Source organism: Heterocephalus glaber, unplaced genomic scaffold (genome assembly GCF_053883595.1).
Source record: "Heterocephalus glaber isolate CG9 unplaced genomic scaffold, H.glaber_assembly_v1.0 deba00001472, whole genome shotgun sequence".
Classification (NCBI taxonomy): domain Eukaryota; kingdom Metazoa; phylum Chordata; class Mammalia; order Rodentia; family Bathyergidae; genus Heterocephalus; species Heterocephalus glaber.
In genome coordinates this window covers 84978157-84997686 of record NW_028258315.1, presented here as the reverse complement: position 1 = coordinate 84997686, position 19530 = coordinate 84978157, and the positions used below count along the sequence as shown (strand labels likewise).

General features: G+C 37.2%; 1 protein-coding gene across 14 annotated transcripts in view; it reads right to left on the bottom strand.

Annotated features, from left to right (window-relative positions):
• Tbc1d5 (TBC1 domain family member 5) overlaps positions 1-19530 on the bottom strand; it is a 630984-nt gene that overhangs the window by 19212 nt on the left and 592242 nt on the right. For all 14 annotated transcript variants that reach the window (XM_087181487.1, XM_087181491.1, XM_087181488.1 and 11 more), the window contains one exon: positions 8184-8283. In XM_087181487.1, the coding sequence (XP_087037613.1) occupies positions 8184-8283 (100 nt within the window). The remainder of the gene's footprint in view (positions 1-8183; positions 8284-19530) is intronic.

The window sequence follows — 19530 nt, the reverse complement described above, 5'->3', positions numbered from 1 at the left end:
AAAATACTAGGGTATTATAATCATTTTTAAGAAAGCATTAAGTCAAAAAGCAAATCAAGGAGGTGGAAAAGTCTGATAATCAACCACCTGGACACCCTGAACTGATAGCACAAGAAGTAACAAAACAGATATATGAGGCTTTAGAAAAATTCAAAGCAGAAATAATCTCCCAGATAACTACAGAAAGGGTGAGCAGAGTGAAAGACATGATCAGAGGCTCCAGAACAGAAATTAATAAAAAAATAGATGAGCTCAGAACCATGCTGGAAGCCATGAATGCCCAGCATAAGAAAGAAATGGAAACCATGATCTTCCAACATAAGAAACAAATGGAATCCATGAAACAGATTCAAATAGATATCCATGAGATTAAAAACTCCCTTGAAAGCATGCAAAGCAGATTAAGGGAATCTGAAGATAGAATATCTGATATAGAACACAGGATTGCGGTTAAGGACCATGAAAATAGAGATTTCTTCAAAACAGTAAGGGACCAGGAGAAATCAATCCAGCAGCCACTAGACAATGCAAAGAATAACAAAAGACTGATAGGAGTCCACAAAAAGACAGGAGAAAGTAAAATTGACATAAAAAACTGTTCACAGAAGTAATAGTGGAAAACTTCCCAGACAGAGGTAGAGAATTGGATATACAGATAAGTGAGGCATATATAACTCCAACTAGCCATGATCAAAAAAAATCTATACCTAGACATATAATAGTCAAGATCCCAGAAACCCAACAGAAAAACAAAATCCTACAAGCAGTTAGAGAAAAGAAACAAATCACCTACAAAGGAAAGCCCATCAGAATCACAGCAGACTTCTCAACACAAACCCTCAAGTCAAGGAGACCCTCGAGTGAAGTATTTCAAGCCTTAAAAGAAAATAACTTCCAACCTAGACTGTTGTATCCTGCAAAATTATCTTTCAAAATCGATGTGGAAATTAGGTACTTCCACAACAAAGAACACCTGAGAAATTTCATGAACTCCAAACCAGCACTACAAGCACTTCTAAACAATATCCTAGAAAAAAGCAATGAAGGTCACAACTCCATGAGGCCCAACAGAGGGAAGCCACCAGGCAAAGTGAGACACTAAAGGGAAAGGGGGAAAAATAAATAAAAGAGCCAACAAAAGTAAAACATCATGACAAGGATGAGTCAATATTTATCAATTATGACCATCAATGTTGATGGCCTCAATTCACCAATCAAAAGAAATAGAGTAGCAGAATGGATTAAGAAGCAAAATCCAACAATATGCTGTACACAAGAAACACACCTAACTCAAAAAGAAATAACAGACTGAAAGTAAAAGGATGGAAAACAGTTCTCCACGCCACAGGAACCCAGAAAAAAGCAGAGGTAGCAATATTATTTGCAGACAAAGTATATTTCAAACCAAAACTAATTAAGAGAGACAAAGATGGTCACTACATCCTTGTGAAGGGAACAATCCAAGAGGAAGAGATGACATTCATAAATATATATGCACCAGATACAAATGCCCCCAACTATACAAAACAAATATTAATGGACATGAAAAACCAAATAAGCACTAACACAATTGTAGTGGGGGACCTCAATATCGGACTATCACAAATAGACAGATCATCTAGACAAAAAATTAACAACGAAAAATTCTAGAACTGAACCAAGCTACTGAAAACACAGACTTTTTTTTTTTGTATTAAATTCTTTTATTGGTACATTGTAGGTATACAACACAATTACATTTCTCATTGGGAATTGTACCTTTACATAATGCATCTTGGTTCTTATTTTTGCCCCATTCCTAGGCCTCCCTTCACTCCCTCCACCCTTCCCTATTTACAAAGACTTTATTTCCATTTTTTCCATTTCTCAGCATTTTTCCTTTCTCCTTTTTCCTGCCCCTCCCACTACCCCTACCCTTTTGGAGCTTTTCTTCCTATTTTACATTATCAATTATTCATTCTAATGATTGGTACATTTTAGGTATACAATATAATGACATTCATCATTGGAAATTTGCACCTTTACATAGTCTCTCTTGGTTCTTATTTTTCACCCTTGCCCAGCCCTCCCTTCAACCCCTCCAGTCCTCCCTATTTACAAAGATTTTGTTCCTATTTTTCCATTGAAAACACGGACTTAATAGATGTTTACAGAGTGTTGCACCCCACAAAATCAGAATACACATTCTTTTCAGCTGCACATGGGTCATTCTCCAGAATAGACCACATGCTAGCTCATAGGACATGTCTAAGTAAATCTAAAAGAACTGAAGTTACCCCCTGTATATTATCAGACCACAGTGCAATAAAGTTGGAGATCAATAACATAAGAAACCGCAAAACCCCCACAAATACATAGAAACTGAATAACACCCTCCTGAACAACCAATGGGTCACAGAGGAAATTAAAGAAGAAATTAAACAGTTTCTACAAGTAAATGATAATGCCAGTACAACATACAGGGATCTGTGGGACACAATGAAAGTAGTTATACAAAGGAAATTCATAGCAGTGAATGGCCATATTAGGAAAACAGACAGAACTCAAATAAATAACCTAATGTAGAACCTCAAGGTCCTAGAAAAAGAAGAGCATAACAAATCCAAAGCTTGTACAAGAGAGGAAATTATAAAGATCAGAGTAGAAATTAATGCAATGGAGACTGAGAGAATGATACAAAAAAAAATCAATGAATCAAAGAGTTGGTTTTTTGAAAGAATAAATAAAATCGATAAACCTTTAGCCAACCTTATCAGAAAAAGGAAAGAAAACACTCAAATCCATGTAATCAAGAATGAAAAAGGTGAAGTCACAACAGATCCAGGAGAAATCCAAAGCATCATCAATTCTTACTTTGAGAACCTGTACTCTAAGGAAATGGAAAACACATAAGAAATGGACAGATTGCTAGATACATACGAATTGCCAAAATTAAATGAAGAAGATATAGGAATTCTAAACACCCCAATTACAATGAGTGAAATTAAAAATGTAATAAAAAATTTATCAAGAAATAAAAGCCCAGGTCCTGATGGCTTCACTGCTGAATTCTACAAGACATTTAGAGAAGAACTATCCCCATTACTCTTTAAACTCTTCAATGAAATTGAAAGGGAGGTAATACTTTCAAATTCATTCCTGGAAGCAAGTGTTACTTTGATTCCAAAAGCAGGGAAAGACCCAAGCAAAAAAGAGAACTACAGGCCAATCTCCCTAATGAATATAGATGCAAAAATCCTCAACAAGTTACTGGCAAACAGAATACAGAGGGTCATCAAGAAGATCATACATCCTGACAAAGTCAGATTTATCCCAGGGATGCAAGGATGGTTCAACATATGTAAATCAACAAATGTAATACACTATATTTTCAGAGTCAAGGACAAAAACCATATGATCATCTCAGTACATGCAGAAAAAGCATTCAACAAAATCCAACACCCATTCATGATAAAAACTCTACAGAAAATTGGAATAGAAGGTCTTTATCTTAACCTGATTAAGGCTATCTATGAAAAACCAACAGCCAACATCATACTAAATGGTCAAAAACTGAAAACTTTCACGCTAAAATCAGGAACAAGACAAGGATGCCCACTATCACCACTCCTGTTCAATATAGTTCTGGAAACATTAGCCACAGCAATTAGAAAAGAGAAAGAAATAAAAGGAATAAAGATAGGAAAGGAAGTTAAATTGTCATTATTTGCTGACAATATGATACTTTACATAGAAGACCCAAAAAACTCCACTGAAAGACTTCTAGACCTAATTGACAGATTCAGTAGAGTAGCTGGATACAAGGTCAACACTCAAAAAACAATAGCCTTCTTATACACAAATAACAGAGTCACTGAGGGAGAAATTAGGGAAACAATTCCTTTTACAATACCATTGAAAAACATGAAATATCTAGGAATCAGTCTAACAAAGGAAGCAAAAGGCCTCTAGTCAGAAAACTACAGCACTCTGAAAAAAGAGATGGAAGAAGATATAAGAAAATGGAAAGACATCCCTTGCTCCTGGGTAGGAAGAACCAATATAGTGAAAATGGCCATACTTTCAAAACTGCTATACAGATTTAATGCAATGCCAATTGAAATTCCAACAATATACTTTGCAGAACTAGAGAAAACAATCCAAAAATTCATTTGGAACCAGAAGAGACCTAGAATACCAAAAACAATTCTAAGCAACAGAGACATGGCAGGGAGTATCACAATCCCCCAACTTGAAACTATAATACAAAGCTACTGTGATAAAAACAGCATGGTACTGGCAGAAGAACAGACCTGAGGATCAGTGGAATAGATTAGAAGATGCAGAAACAATTCCAGACATACTCAGCCACCTCATCTTTGACAAAGGAGCCAACCACCCTCATTGGAGGAAAGATAGCCTATTTAATAAATGGTGTTGGAAAAACTGGATTTCAACCTGCCAGATTAAAACTATACCCATACCTATCACCATGCACTAAACTAACACTGAAGTGGATTAAAGATATAAATATTAAGACAGAAACACTGAACTTGCTGGAAGATAAGTTAGGTAGAACTCTTGAAGACATTGGCATAGGAAAAGACATCATGAACAAAACCTCAGTAGCATGGGAACTAGCACAAAGAATCAACAACTGGGATCTCATCTTATTAAAAACCTTCTGCACTGCAAAAGAAACCACCAACAGAGCTAACAGACAGCCTACAATATGGGAAAAATTTTTTAGCAGCTGTACCTCAGACAAAGGATTACTATCTAGAATATATAAAGAATTGAAAAAAAATCAGAGCCCCCCAAATTCAAAGACCCAATTCAAAAATAGGCATCTGAAATGAACAGACATTTCTCAGACAAGAAAGTAAAAGCAGCAAATATATGAAAAAAATGTTCAATATCAGTAGTCATTCGAGAGATGCAGATGAAAACAACACTGAGATTCCACCTCACCCCAGAAAGAATGGCTGCTATCAGGAAATCAACCAATAGCAAATGCTGGTGGGGGTGTGGGGAGAAAAGAACCCTTCTTCATTTTTTTGAAAATAATATAATGAAAATGATTGATAATTTGAAATAGGAAAAAAGGTCTAAAGATGAAGGGGTGAAGGGAGGGGAAGGGGAAAGGAAAAGAGGGAAAGGAAAAACTATGAGAAAAGAAAAAAAAAGGAAATGATGTCTATGTAAATAGGGAAGGGTGGAGGGGGTGAAGGGCACACAGGTAATGGGGAAAAAAATAAGAACCAAGATATATCATGTACAGGTACAAACACCCAATGATAAATGTAAACGAACTGTATACCTAGAATGTACCAATAAAAGAACTTAAAAAAAAATGCTGGTGGGGTGTGGGGGAGAGAAAGGAACCCTTCTCCATTGCTGGTGGGAGTGCAGACTGGTGCAACCACTATGGAAATCAGTATGGAGATACCTCAAAGAACTAGGACTAGAGGTCCCATTTGACCCAGCTATTCCCCTGCTGGGTATCTTCCCAAAAGAATTAAAAGAATCATACCACAGTGATATATGTGCACCCATATTTATAGCAGCACAGTTTGTAATAGCTAAAGCCTGGAAGCAGCCCAAGTGCCCATCAACTGGAAACTGGATAAAGAAGATGTGGTTTTTTAAAATAAAATGGAGTACTACTCAGCCATAAAGAATGACAAATGAGAGACATTTATAGCTAAATGGATGCATATTGAGGCCATACTCTTAAGTGAAATAAATAGGACACATATACGTAAATACCGAATAGTTTCACTAGTGTGAGAAACTGATAGTGTAAACAAGGGTTTAAAATGATTAAAATGAATAACTGATAATTTGAAATAGGAAAAAAGGTCCAAAGACGAAGGAGTGAAGGGAGGGGAAGGGGAAAGGAAAAGAGGGAAAGGAAAAACTATGAAAAAAGAAAAAAAAATGGAAATGAAATCTATGTTAATAGGGAAGGGTGGAGGGGGTGAAGGGCACACAGGTAATGGGGAAAAATAAGAACCAAGATGCATCATGTACAGGTACAAGCACCCAATGATAAATGTAAATGTGTTGTATACCTAAAATGTACCCATAAAAGAATAAAAATCTTAAAAAGTAATTCAAATACTTCATGTGAATCAATCTTGGTGTTTTCCTCAAATCTTTGTTTAGAATCAAAATTGCCTACCAAATAGGAGCATCCTTTAATAAGTCATTATTAAATTATGCAGGTAAACAGAAATGTGTCTGTGGGCTCTGGGGTTAGGATTTCTTTCTAGCATCCCTCAATTCCATTTTTAAAATGCAGTCATGGTATTATATGGGAAAAAGAAGTGGACAATTATGTGAAGGGATTCTGGCTGAAAGTGAAACATACGCAGATAAACAAATCTAGTTTTGCAGTTAGTTGAAAAATTCATAGCTAGTATGGACTTTACTTAATTCAAGTGTTTCTCTTCCCCATGCAATGAGAAAATGTTCTTTTAGTGTTGATTGAAAGACCAACAATCAGGGAAAAAGCTGCTTGAAAATTCTGAGCTTAAGTAAAGCTGCTCTAAAAGCTGCTACTGTGCACCAAACAACTGGAAATTTCCTAACAGGATTTTCTAAAATTCCAGTAAATGCTTCTTCCAATCATTTCATTACTTTCCTACTCTGGTCAAAGCCAAAATCAAATAATGCAAAGGTCACTCAAGTGGCTGGAAACACACACACACACACACACACACACACACACACACACACACTCTAAAATTAAAATTATATTTAAACAATGATAATTAGTCATATAAATATGTCATTCACAATTATTTTTTTGATGCATTTTACAGTGTGATCACATTAGAGATTAAGAGGTTCATAAAACTTAGTCCTGTATGTATTTTTTTAAATGACTATTAAGCAGCATATAAATAATGAGTTTAAAAGGGAGTGGAATCTGATATGACAGAGGTAACATTTCCTGCTGTGACTTGAGATACTACCCTGTTGATCATCTATCAGAGTTTCTTCTGCTATTTCCTCCTCTTGAGCCCTTTTCCTAAAGGAATGGGTGATACAGTATAAATAAGCTTAACGGTAAAACAGGGCCCAGCTAGGTGGGAGGCAGCCAGTCACTTAGATCACATCTTTCTAAATTCAATCCTTAAGAGAATGTTTATTACTTGCTTGAGGTCACACTAGGGATTAATCTACACCCAAATGAAGCCATTTTGGTCACTTGTAATGGATTCTTGACCTAACAGTTTAAAGATGGCTTAATGGGTCAGAAAGAGAGTTATCTCCAGGGAAGACTCCAGAAATGGGCTACTCTCTGGGGCTCTGTAGTAGGAAGGAACTTGATGGATTCACTTTGATTTTCCCTCAGAGGTGGGATGCATTCTAATTTCCTACAATGCCTGATACTGCCATTTCTCCACACTCCTGGTGCTGTATATTGGCCTGTTCATAAGCATACATATCTTATTTCTCTAATTTGTTCAAAAACTAAAGATGGCTAGACACTGAAGAGTGGGAAAAGAAAGGATTTTCCTAATGGGCTGAAAGGGAGTAACAGTATACACAGCAAAACCTTTTGCATGCAGCACAGAATTATGGAAGCAATACAACATGATCTGGCAGAGGCTGTTTCTAACACAAAACATGGAACCTTTACAAGGGTAGAGTAGTGCCTGAAGATTTTCAACGTGACCAGTGTACGTACATGTAAATGAACTTTAAACTAGAACATTCTTTAAGAGCCACAGTCAAAAGAAAATGTCGTACATTTATGGAAGGTGATAAAAATTTTTTTAAAAAAATAAAGAAATCATTGTCAAAATAATCACATCAGTGATTACAGATAGGCTACCACAGCAAAACTGCTGATAGTTTAATCTTGAAATTGCAAAATTTCACTTTGGTTTAAGGCAGATAGACATTTACAAAAGGCAGAGTAGCAGTTGGGAACTGAAATCTACAGTTGGACTGCTTGAGTCTGAATTGTCACCCCACTCCACAATGGTGTGACCTTGGACATTTTATTACCCTTTGAGCTTCAGTTTCCTCACTTAAATAATGTAGATAGTAATGGTACTTCTACTATAGCACTGTTGTGAGGAATAAATGAGGTAATTCAATGTCAAGAGCTCAATGCAGGACTGAACACACATGCTACCAGCTGTTATTGTTAAAACCATTCACTCCCAGGGCCTATGTAGCTCACTCACCAAGATGAGTGTCCATCACCTTAGCACAGTATTTGCACATGGCAGCCAGGTCATTCAACTGTCCTTGAAGGAAGGAAATTTGGGCTTCTAATTCTTCTTCCTAAAATGAAGTGGATAAAGATATGGAAAATTTAAAATACATATATTCAAATAAAATCCCCTGAGTTCTCAATGATCTGGACCATTTTAAAGAGGCACAATCTCTTTTCAAACCTAGATAAAACAAAGAAAATAGCAAATAATGAAAATCCACCACTGCCATCACCAACAAAATAGAAACAGGATAAAATGGCAATTAAAAAATTTTTTAAAAACGTCTAGACTATTCCTAATATGTTTAAATGTTTACACATACAACTTTGTATAAAATAGTACATAAAATATTTTCACTAAATATTGAGCAACACAAATTAAAGAGGCAAATTATATTTAAATGGACCATATTTCTAGGCAGCTGATATGAAAACATTAATTTTTCCTCACACACATTTGGGAAACTAAAGATTTTCATTTATATAAGAAAAATCTCAATTTCTTAAGACAAAGTTTATTTCTTCAAATATGAGATTTCCCAAAACACTTAGAAAAGTTTTGTCCCAGCAGCCTGTAAATGGCTGTTCTTATATTTCTTCTCTTGCTATGAGGCTAGAACACATCATTTGTTTTTAGGAAGGAGTACTCTGGGTTGAGTAATTATCAAAGTGGCAAAAGACATTCTAACTGTAACAAAAGGATAAAGTCTTTTTTTTTCAAGGAAAAAAATAATATATGTAAAAATGTTCCCAAGTAAATTTGTACGATTATAGTATTTTTTACTGGAGAAAGAATAATCCTCACCATTTAGGATATTTTAAACCCGGTTAGTTAGAATACAAAGAAAGGATGATGCCAGGCACAGGCCAGAATATTGATTTTCTCATTTTAGATTCTTGTCTATTTATATAAAAACCCTCTCTGTCATTAACAAGAAGGGAAGAAATACCAACTGAGGTATATTCTCCCTGCATATTTTAAGAGAATGAGTATAGTCTGACTTTGAAATTAATAGTTGAAAAAGTTATTTGTAGGTATATTCCATTTTATCTACATATGCAGCCTGAAAGTATTGCTTTTAACAGTTGTCTGGAGAAACTGCCCTTAGGGATGCACTGAAATGTCTGACACAAAACTCAGATATAACAGTAACTCTAAAAACAAACTGTTGTGAAATGTCCACTGTAGGATTAAACAAGCACTAACCATTTTCCGTACATATCCTACACAGTGCAGCAGCCTCTCTTCCTGTTCTCAAGAACAAATGCTATCAGAAGCAGCTCAAACAAAGGATGATGATATGTATCTTAGTCATTTTCGTGTCACTGGGACAAAATACCCAACACTCGAAACTTAAAGGAGAAGAGGTTTATTTTGGTTTATAGTTATAATCAGTGGTCGGCTGGTTCCCAGGCAGAAACTACATGGCAGAGGGGAATACTGAAGGAAAGCTGTTCATGTCGCAGCAGTCAGGAAAGAGAGTGAAGGTATGAGTTGGGAGGGAAGTATATACCTTTTCAGGTCACCTACTCAGTGACCCACCTCTTCTGACCAGACCCCACCTCCCTATAGCACATTTAGCTCTGAAATCATCTATATATGAATCCACAGATGAGTACAGAACCCTTCTATTCAATCACCTTCCAAAACCTCAGCCAATGAGTGCATGAGGCCAGTGGGGAACATTCTTGATCCAAGCCATAACAACAGGGGACTTTGTGTAGGATAGGTAGTGCCAGCTTCCTAACTCTTCATTTGAGCATTCAGGTGAAAAAGATAAGGTCTTTCAGGACATTTTTTTGCTTTTTTGTGTTTGTGTAAGTTTGAACTTCCCTGTTCTGTGAGGTACTATGGAAATTAAAGAAAGGAATCTACATCTGTTGGTTAACTATGGTTGCCATTAGTCTCCAGAGATGGCCATCATCAATTCCTTCTCTCCCTCAATGCGTAGGTTGCTCCCCGCATTAGAGGAGGTACATGTGTCCCTACTGCCCAAACTGGCATTGTTACTTGTCTAGATACAGAGACAACAGCAGAAGTCAATCTGTACCAATTGTGGGAAAGTTTTAAGAGGCCTCCCAACATTTGCTTTCTCTAGAGAAGAGTGTTACCAAGCTGTAAAAAAGTTTAGGCTACAGTACTGAAGAAGAGAGAGAATACTTGGAGAGAAAAAAACCACAGGAGAAGCTGGCACTGAGGTATATACATAGGCATGAATTTTCCTGGGTCTTTCAACTACACCCAGCTGAAGGCAGGCCAGTGTGTGACCCATAAAGACCACATGGAGAAGAATGCCCTACCTGAGCCCTGTCCAAATTCCTGACCTAAAGACCTAAGAGAAACAAGAAAGTCATTATATTAAGGTGGTACATTTTGAAGTGGTTTATTATGCAGCAATAAATAACTGAAACAGTGGTAGAGTGGAATGAACTCTAAACTGGCATGGCACAATGACATGAATTTGATTCCTGGTCCTGCTAACAAGTCATGTGACTTCCAATAATCCTCTCTCCATTCTGGCTAAAATTCAGCATTTTGGAGTCAGAGCTTTGCTTCTAAGGAACTTACAAACAGGTAGTTAGAATAAGAAAGTTATATAATTTACAAGCATATGAGGTGGAGTGCTCAAAAGTCTTACAGTGAAATAAGAAACATTGCTCTGGTAATCCTGGTTCCAGCCTCTTGTCCCTGCTACCAAAGAAGTCACTTTTTCAGTTTGTTATAGACATGAAACCAACTACATGAGTCTAGAATGGTACTAAAGTTATGGCTTAGCAATATCTTAGAAAAAGAGGGCCCAACTGTGGCCCCTGCTTCTTCTTGCATCTGGCTACTACCAATTAGGGTGCTGACAGCCCAGAGTAGATAAAGGGCACTAAGAACGCAATGCTTCCTAGTTTGATGACATCTTTATTTACTCTAGGAATCAGTTTAATTTGGATCAGCAATCACTTCTTTTATAATGCAAAAGCCCTTGGGAGGTGTAATTTCTTGCAGTCATTCCTACCTAAAGGGCTTTATTCTATTCAGTTGGCTTTCTTTTCAAAAGCTATGAGAGAAGAAGACCCATTTTATAGGATAAAGGCTCAGCCTGCTGGTGTGAGGCACTTGCCAACTGAAGGGAAGTCTGTGGTTCCAAGTCAACTTGTAGCCTCTTCCTCAAAACACTTTACTGCAGTAGCAAAAACATTACTGTAGTCAAAACTGTGATGAGACTGGGGCCTTCTAAATTGGGCAGTGCATGACTTGTACACCTGTATGGGGAAGCCCTGAGAGTAGCTCTGGGTACTTGCTGAGTGAATATATGGGGATATAAAAACATAAATTTCCAGGTTTCCAGTTTTGCTTTGGACCCTGGTAGCAGCAACTGAAGAGTATCTTGCAATCCCCAAACCCAAGTGAATCTCATGAAGACAGAATGTTTGTCTTGATATCAACATTGCAGAAACAGAAACTTTTGTTCATTTAAATCATCTTTTTCACAGAAAAAACCCCCAAAACTTATTATATGACATTAACGAGGTCTACTCTGGTTGAAACAGGTGGAAGAGCCAAGAACTTCTTCCACTGGACGTTTGAAATCCATGGTACTATCACTTTAGACTGGTTGCTTAATCTTAAAACATTCCTAAATTTCAACTATCACTCAGAGTTTAAACATAGAAATGGAATCACTTGGAGGCAAAAGGGTGGCTTTTCATTTATTCTTCATTTATGCATTATATAATTACAGATAAAAGAGCTAAGAATCAAGCTTCTAAAATTATGGGAACTGACTTTACATTTCTAAGTTTTTCATGCTCCACACTCATTCCAACTTACAGTGTTTTATACACTGAGTGCTTTAGTCATTTGTTTTCATTAAAGTGGTCTTCTATAATAAAAAAAATGCTTGGGCTAATTATCTTAAAGTTTTATGAAACAATGTTAATAGTTACACTACTTAATATTTATGTGTGAATAAGGTATTGAAGAGACGTGCTTATCATATTTACTTTTGCATGTCTTGCCTTCTATTAGAAAAGTGTGATAAGGGCATGATGAAATTCTGGACTAGACACACCTGGGTTAGTTGTATAATCTTAGACAAGTTCCTTAGTTTCTCGGTCCCTCACTCCCACCTGACGTAAATACAGACTGACTGGAGAACAAATTGAGAATGTGTGCACAACATGTGTCTGGCACAGAGTTAGGTTTTCACTACTTCCTTTTTAAAAAAAATTATAATCAGGTTAAAACAGTGAAATGAATTTTAAAGACAAAGTTTTATGATTCATCATTAGAAAACACTGATTTCTGGTTTTAAGATCTTCATGAAGCGTAGCCCAGATTAGTAAGTGCTTAACATGCCAGTACTCTTTGAGTTCTGGATAGCAAGTTAGTATGCAAGGCAAGATATCGATAGAGGATTAGGAGGTAGGGCCACATGCAGACGACAGTGTGCAACATCACCAACTGTACTTGGAATCCCTGTAGGGAAGAACCAGAGAATGAGGACTACTCCATCAGAAGAGAAAACCAGCATCTAGCTCTTTTACAGTGAGCATAATATGCCAGACACTGAGCTTTGCATGTGTTAACACATTTAACTCTCACAACAGATTTATGAAGTACATTTTCTCATTATTCCCTACATGAAACATGGCCTACTTCTCTGTGTAACTCAAATTTTTCAGAACTATATGCTAGGGGTTAGACAACTGTTCAAGAAGCCAAATTACTGGGTCCACTACTTCCATTTCTCTCCTGTATACATTCTTTCTTATGCTCAATTATTATAGCCCTCTCAATGAATAATGCTATATTTCAGTTTCCTTTAACAGAAATTCACCAATTTTAATGGAAAGTCCTAACTTTAAATTGCTTACCACACTGTTCTCCTTAAAAAAACATTCAAGTATGATTGACTCTACTATTTCATTGTTTGGTGAATGATTTTCATTTTGACTTAATAATCAGAAGAAAATAGTTTTGAATTTGGCTTTTTTAAAAATGGTGTCTCTAAAACGTCTCCCCCCAAACACTGATACGTCAAATTTCTTACATATTACAGAGCTTGTTGTTTATAATACATGGATTTTATATATTAATTTTATTAAATGTTTCAATATCTTTCTGCTATTTCTAAGTTTTTTTGGGTTTAATGGTACTGGGGATTGAACTTGGGTCCTTGCGCTTGTGAGGCGGGCGGTGGAACCAATGAGCTAAATCCTTGGCCCTTATTTCTAAGTTTTTTGAGTTTTAAAAATTTATTAGTCACTTATTCATCAATTTATTTAAAAAATGTATTCATTTGCAATGTGTTAGGCCTTGTATGAAATACAATAATGAGTGTGACATGTGACTGACCTCTACAAGTTTAGAGGAAGGTACAGGCTGTACATAAAGCCAAGACAGGAGAGATGTCTACAGAAGAGAGATGAGACAGAGTCCTTCACAATTTTGGAAAGAGAAGATGACTTCTAATTGTGGATATGGAAATGAAAACATGTTTTGTGGAAGAGGTCATATTTTTGAGAGATCTTGAAGAACGAGGAAGACTTACCTCAAAAGCGATTATGAGAAAGAATGTTTTAGGGTGCACAGAACTGGTAAACAAAGAGTGGAAGCAGCAAAATGTGGTACATGGGTAAAGAACTAGGCATGGAGCTCAGAAGAGCATGGGAAACAGCAGTAGCTGAAGTCTGGCAGAAAGGGTTCCCTTCCCTTTCATCTCTATATCCCTATTGCATTTTTCCTTCAGGTAACTGAAGGGCATTAGGGACTAACATGTAGGCTGCTGTGGCCATTGTCCCCAAAAGACACAATGCTTACAGGTGATTATTCTTTATATTCTTTGTTTTTCTCTGTACTAGGGATTGAACCCAGAACCTTGCGCTTGCGAGGCAGGCATGGTTACACTGAGCTAAATCCCCGGCCCTATTCTTTATATTCTTGTTGCAGCAGGATCTCTGTCCATGGGCTAATTCAAACCCCATGGGAAAAGTGGGGCCAGATAGGCCCTAGGGTGGAACTCCGTTCAATGTCCTCAGATCACAGGAGAAGCAGACAAGGGAATCAACACTGACTATAGACAGCATAAATAGGCTAAATATAGGAACCAGAAGACAGGAAAGGCACCCAATCTTTCTAGCAGATGGGTGAATAAGAAGTGGGAAGTGAAGGAAATGGAAAGTCTCAAGGAGAAGGAAGAGGGCCACGGATGTTCTAAGGAAACTGTGGTGTACACAAGGGCAAAACACACACACGGTGTGAATGAAACCCAAGCAAGAAGCATATGGTAACAGCAGAGGAAGACACTATCAGAAAATAACAGAAGAGGAGCACAAATAAAACTTTTTAGGGAGTATAAAAATAAGTGGCACAGATGCATAAAACAGTACAGCCATGGTGGAGAACAAGCTGGAATATGAATCATAAACCCTACAATCATTATCTACTGGGATTGCCATTTGCCATCTCTGTGACATGGACTAGATAGCAAAGCTCTTTGCATTTGTCTATAAAATGGTGATAATAGTTTCTACCTCATATGATTGTTAGAGGACTGAATTATATGACATTTTACAGATGAAATACTTTGCACAGCGCTTGGTTGACACAATAAATGTTAATTTTGTTGTTTTTGATATTAATTTAATCCTACAAAGTTATTCCAAGGAATCATGAGTACAAGTAAAAAACCTAACTTCCAGAATATTTATCACATACACAAAGGCAACATACACAGACATGTACACCCCCCCCCACATAAATCTTAAATGTCCAATGATACATGGTGTAGATAATTTGTGGCAAATTCCTAAACAGAATGCTATCTTTAAAAATGTTCTTGTAGGAGCACCTTCAACAATAATATATCATATACTAAGTGGGACAACAGGTTGCAAAGTACTAGGTAAGGAATTATTTGGATTTGAAAAAAAGCATAGAAAAAAGTAATAAAAAGTAAAAAAAAGAAAGTAGAAAGTATATATTACTCTTCATGTAGTGGAAGTATAGGTGATTTTTTTCTCTTTTGTTTTCAGATTTTCGACAATGAAATTGGATACTTTTATAATAAAATCAGATTATTATGCAAAAATCAAACAATTTTTAAGGACAGAGGACAAACAAACCCTTGGGCCCTAAACCTTCTACTCACTAAAAGCACATGTGCTTTTTTCTGAGGCAATCACAAACTTAAAAGCAATTATTGCTTAAAACCATGACTCTTCATGTGGGCCTATAAAGGCCCAACATCTAATAGAAATAGACAACACCTGACCTTCATTTTGTAAAAATCTGGGTCAAATTCCTTCTCAGCTCTCTACTTATGCATGTTAATAATCATTTAGGAAACATCTGTCTAAAAGTTGGCAAAACCAAGATTTTTATCCCTAATTTACCTAGCCTATCTCATCCCTCTTAAAACTGTGGACACCGAGGTAAGAGATGTACAGGGACATTCAGATATACTCTGAAGTCTCCACTGCCCTAAACCAAGGACCACCTTGCATTCTTGCAGAATCTCACATGTCTGAGGTTGCCCCACAATCATCTCATGAGAACCAAACTGCCCCTTAAACCATAAGGATTCCTCCAGAGCTACAAAACCAAGACTGAGATAATACCCAACCAGGCCCCAGCCCACAACATAAAGCTGGTCTCTGTTCTTTCATAAATGGGCTAGTCTGATCCCCTCTTCCAACCAGTGCCCCCTTCAGTTTCTCACGAGGAAGTCCTTTCCTATCTTGTCTTACTTTCCTTTGTTAGGGGACTGGCTTGATCTTTGTTAGAGCTGTGCCTTCTCTTCACTTTTTCTTTCCAATTAAATCTTTTCCCCATAAATTCATGTTGAATGCATGCCTGTTTTAATTTTCATTATCACTGAAGCAAGGACTCAAGCTAGCCAGTGACAGCTTGAGCCCAAGAGTTCAAGGCCAGACTCCTGGGCAACAAAGTGAGATCTTATCTCAAACAAAACTTTATCCCCCTGCCCCCAGTACACACGTATCACACACACACACACACCCCCTCCTCACACTAGCAGGCTTCCTTATTTCTCAACTATGGAAGCACTGTAGTGTCCAACCCTCAAAACAACACAATTAGGGGACCCTAGAGCTGTCTGCAGAGTATGAGTTTTCATGACAATCACTGAGTCCCTTCCCTCTACCCCATGTCTTACTGTCATAGTGATGCTTCTTCTTGTCTATCCCAGTCTACAGCTAAGATACTTAAAGTATAATTCAACAGTACTTTGTATGACTTTTCACTCCTTTACTTTCCTCTAGCAAGTTCAATAAAAACGACTACAGAATGCTGCTCCTTATAAAAGTTAAGTGGCTGTCTTAACATTAGGGTGGCCAGGTGAGATGTGAATCAGGCTTTTGCCAGCCCAGCTCTTCTCAGAGCATGTTGCTTCAGCTGGTCTTAATGATTTGAGATCATCCCAAACCCTTCTCTGCTGCAGCCCAACAAGAGCTGTAGAGCAAGTCCATAAGGGAAAATAGGGGGAGAAACCTTTATTTTTCCATGCTGAAATGTACCAAACTGCTATGTGACTTAGAGCATATCCCTGGCATTTACCAATTACAAATCAAATCCACATTCTCTTCATTGATTTACATGTGAAAGAGTCACAAATCTCTTTTAGAAGTGTTGGCATGTTAAAATAATTCATTCAGATGATGTGCTTGTCGTAGGCTGGACATACGGGATATTGTGAGATTATATATAATATATAAATATATGTTTTTGTCCATGGTTTCTAGCTCATTAACTCCCTCCCCAAGGCAGGCCATAGAAACTAGAATTTATCTTCCCCAAGGCAGACCAAAGAAACTCTACCCCTGGCCCACTTCTATCCTGGAGCTAGCCATAAGACAGTCTCTGACGTAACCTTGTCTGGTAGTTAAACCCTAAGACCCTCTTTCCAGAGGGGCTGTGTTCCACATACCCGAGGAAGGAACCCTGCACAGAGGCCAAGAAGAATGCTGAAGTACATAGGCCTTGCTGGGTTTCTCCATCCAGTCCACTAGCACTACATATTCACTAAAATCTCCATAAAACTCAAAAGAACGGGGTTCAAAGAGCTTCCAAACAGCTGGACCTGTGGAGAGTCCAGGCGAGTGCTACACAGGGAGAGGGGCTCTTCTTCCATTCCGCATCCTATGCATCTCTTAATCTGTGTCCACTGCAACATTCTTTATGATAAATCAGTACAAGTATTTCTCTAAGTTTTGTGAAGTGCTTTAGCAAATCAATCAAATCCAAGGAAGGGACTGTGGGGACTCTAATTTATAGCAGGTGGACCTGAAACACAGGTATAATAACTGGAGGCTTGCAAATCACACCTGAAGTGGAGGCAGGGCAGTCCTATGGGGACTATCTGTGGGATCTAACACTATTGTCTCATGATGGGGGTCCGGGGATTTAGCTCAGTGGTTCTGGTGCCTGCCTCGAAAGCACAAGGTCCCAAGTTCGACCCCTGGTACCGAAAGAAAAAAAAAAAATCAGTGATGGAAATGGATTGGCATACACCCAGCTGGTGCTGCAAAACTGATTGCTTGTTGGTGGGGAGAAGTCCTCCACCTTTTGAGGTCCATAAAGTCTTGTGTGTTGATTGTGGTGCGAGAGTAGAGGCAACAGCAGACCGTTTTTACCAACAGATACAGGTTGTAAATATTTAAAAAATAGAACATATAAGGTTCATAAAATTAAAATAAAGAAACTCTTATTCAGCTGCCTTTTATAAATTTTTTTGAAGGAGTAAAAAATATCTTAATTTTTTATTCCATTTTATTCTCTGGCTCTGCCTGATAAAGGAGAAATTTCCCATTGCCCAATTTATGACTAGTAACTTTGTTTTATAGATGGAACTAATTGTAGCCTCTCTGTGACTCAGTTCTCTCAACTATAAGGTGGGAAGTAATTATAGCAATGACCTCACAGCATCATTTGATGATTAAAGGAGCCAACACATGTACAATGCTGAGCACAGAGGAAGCAGATGAAAAGTATTCTATAACCATTAACACTTAGCCATCAGCTGCAAGGGCAACATGTTCAATACTAGGACAGATTTAACCTTGCTTTATATGTAGAAAATCTCATTCCTGATTTGGTATTCAATTAATCTTAGATTCTTTTCATTGTTTAATGTGTACATAAAACACCTGAGGATGTTGCTAAATTGTAAAAATCTAATTTAGTAGGTCTGAGGGAGAACTGAGATTCTTCAGTTCTGACAAGCTCCCAGGGAATGCTACATGGCCAGTGCACATACCTTTACCCATGACAAGACTTTAGATGACCCATCTTCTGTTTTCCTATATATTTTGGAATATAGCTTCCAATCCTTCTAGAAAGGTTATAAAACTGCTCTAAGTTAGTTTTAATGATGGCTGCACAGTCAGATACATATCTGATAACAGTCCAAAAGATTCTTCTCACATAGAGTAGGACTTGGAGGAAAATAGCAGAATGACAAGCTCTCAAGATAGCTTTGCAACCTCTCTGAATCAGTCCAGTACAGACTGGCTCCATTATTCTATATAGTGTTAATTCTAGGACCACTAGGTCGCAATTTATTCTACTATACATACAAGCACTTGCAAATTAATTGATAAAAACAAGAGAATATAAATTAACTTTGTTGGATTATGCATGTTCTCTTCTGTAACTTTTGAAAAAAGAGGCTGTATGCAAGTATCAGAGGATAAAAGATGTTTTTCAAACATGAACGTAATGAATGTCCAGATTTCATAGTGGTTCAATTCATCCCTGATTTTCTGAAGATATTTTTATAAACATCATAATATTTATTAAGAACTTCTAGCCTTTACATACAGTATACTGGTGTTTCAGCCCTGTGAGCTATTTTAATCTAACTTTGCCTTTCTACTCATTGCTTAAAAAAATAATACAGAGAGAAACAAGAATATGTGCCAGAAAACTGGATTATGTACTATAGATTCTAAAATAAACCGGATAAGCTAACAATCCTGAAATAAATATATGTGAAATTAAAGTAAAATCTTTAATTAGGATGAGAATCATAGAGGTGTAACCAAAGGAAGAGTAACACTTCATTTACATAGTTATAAACATTATTTTCAAAAGTTCTTTTTAAAATAAATATGTATGTGTTAGTTACTTTTCTCTCGTAGCTGACACAAAATACTCAACACCCAAAGTTACAAGGGAAGGGGTTTATTTGGCCTATAGTTCGTAGAGGTTTCAGTCCATAATCTGCTGGCTCCAAGGCTTGGATGGCAAACAGGCATCGCAGAGGAGAAACAACATGGTGTGCACAAGGCAGTAAAGGTAA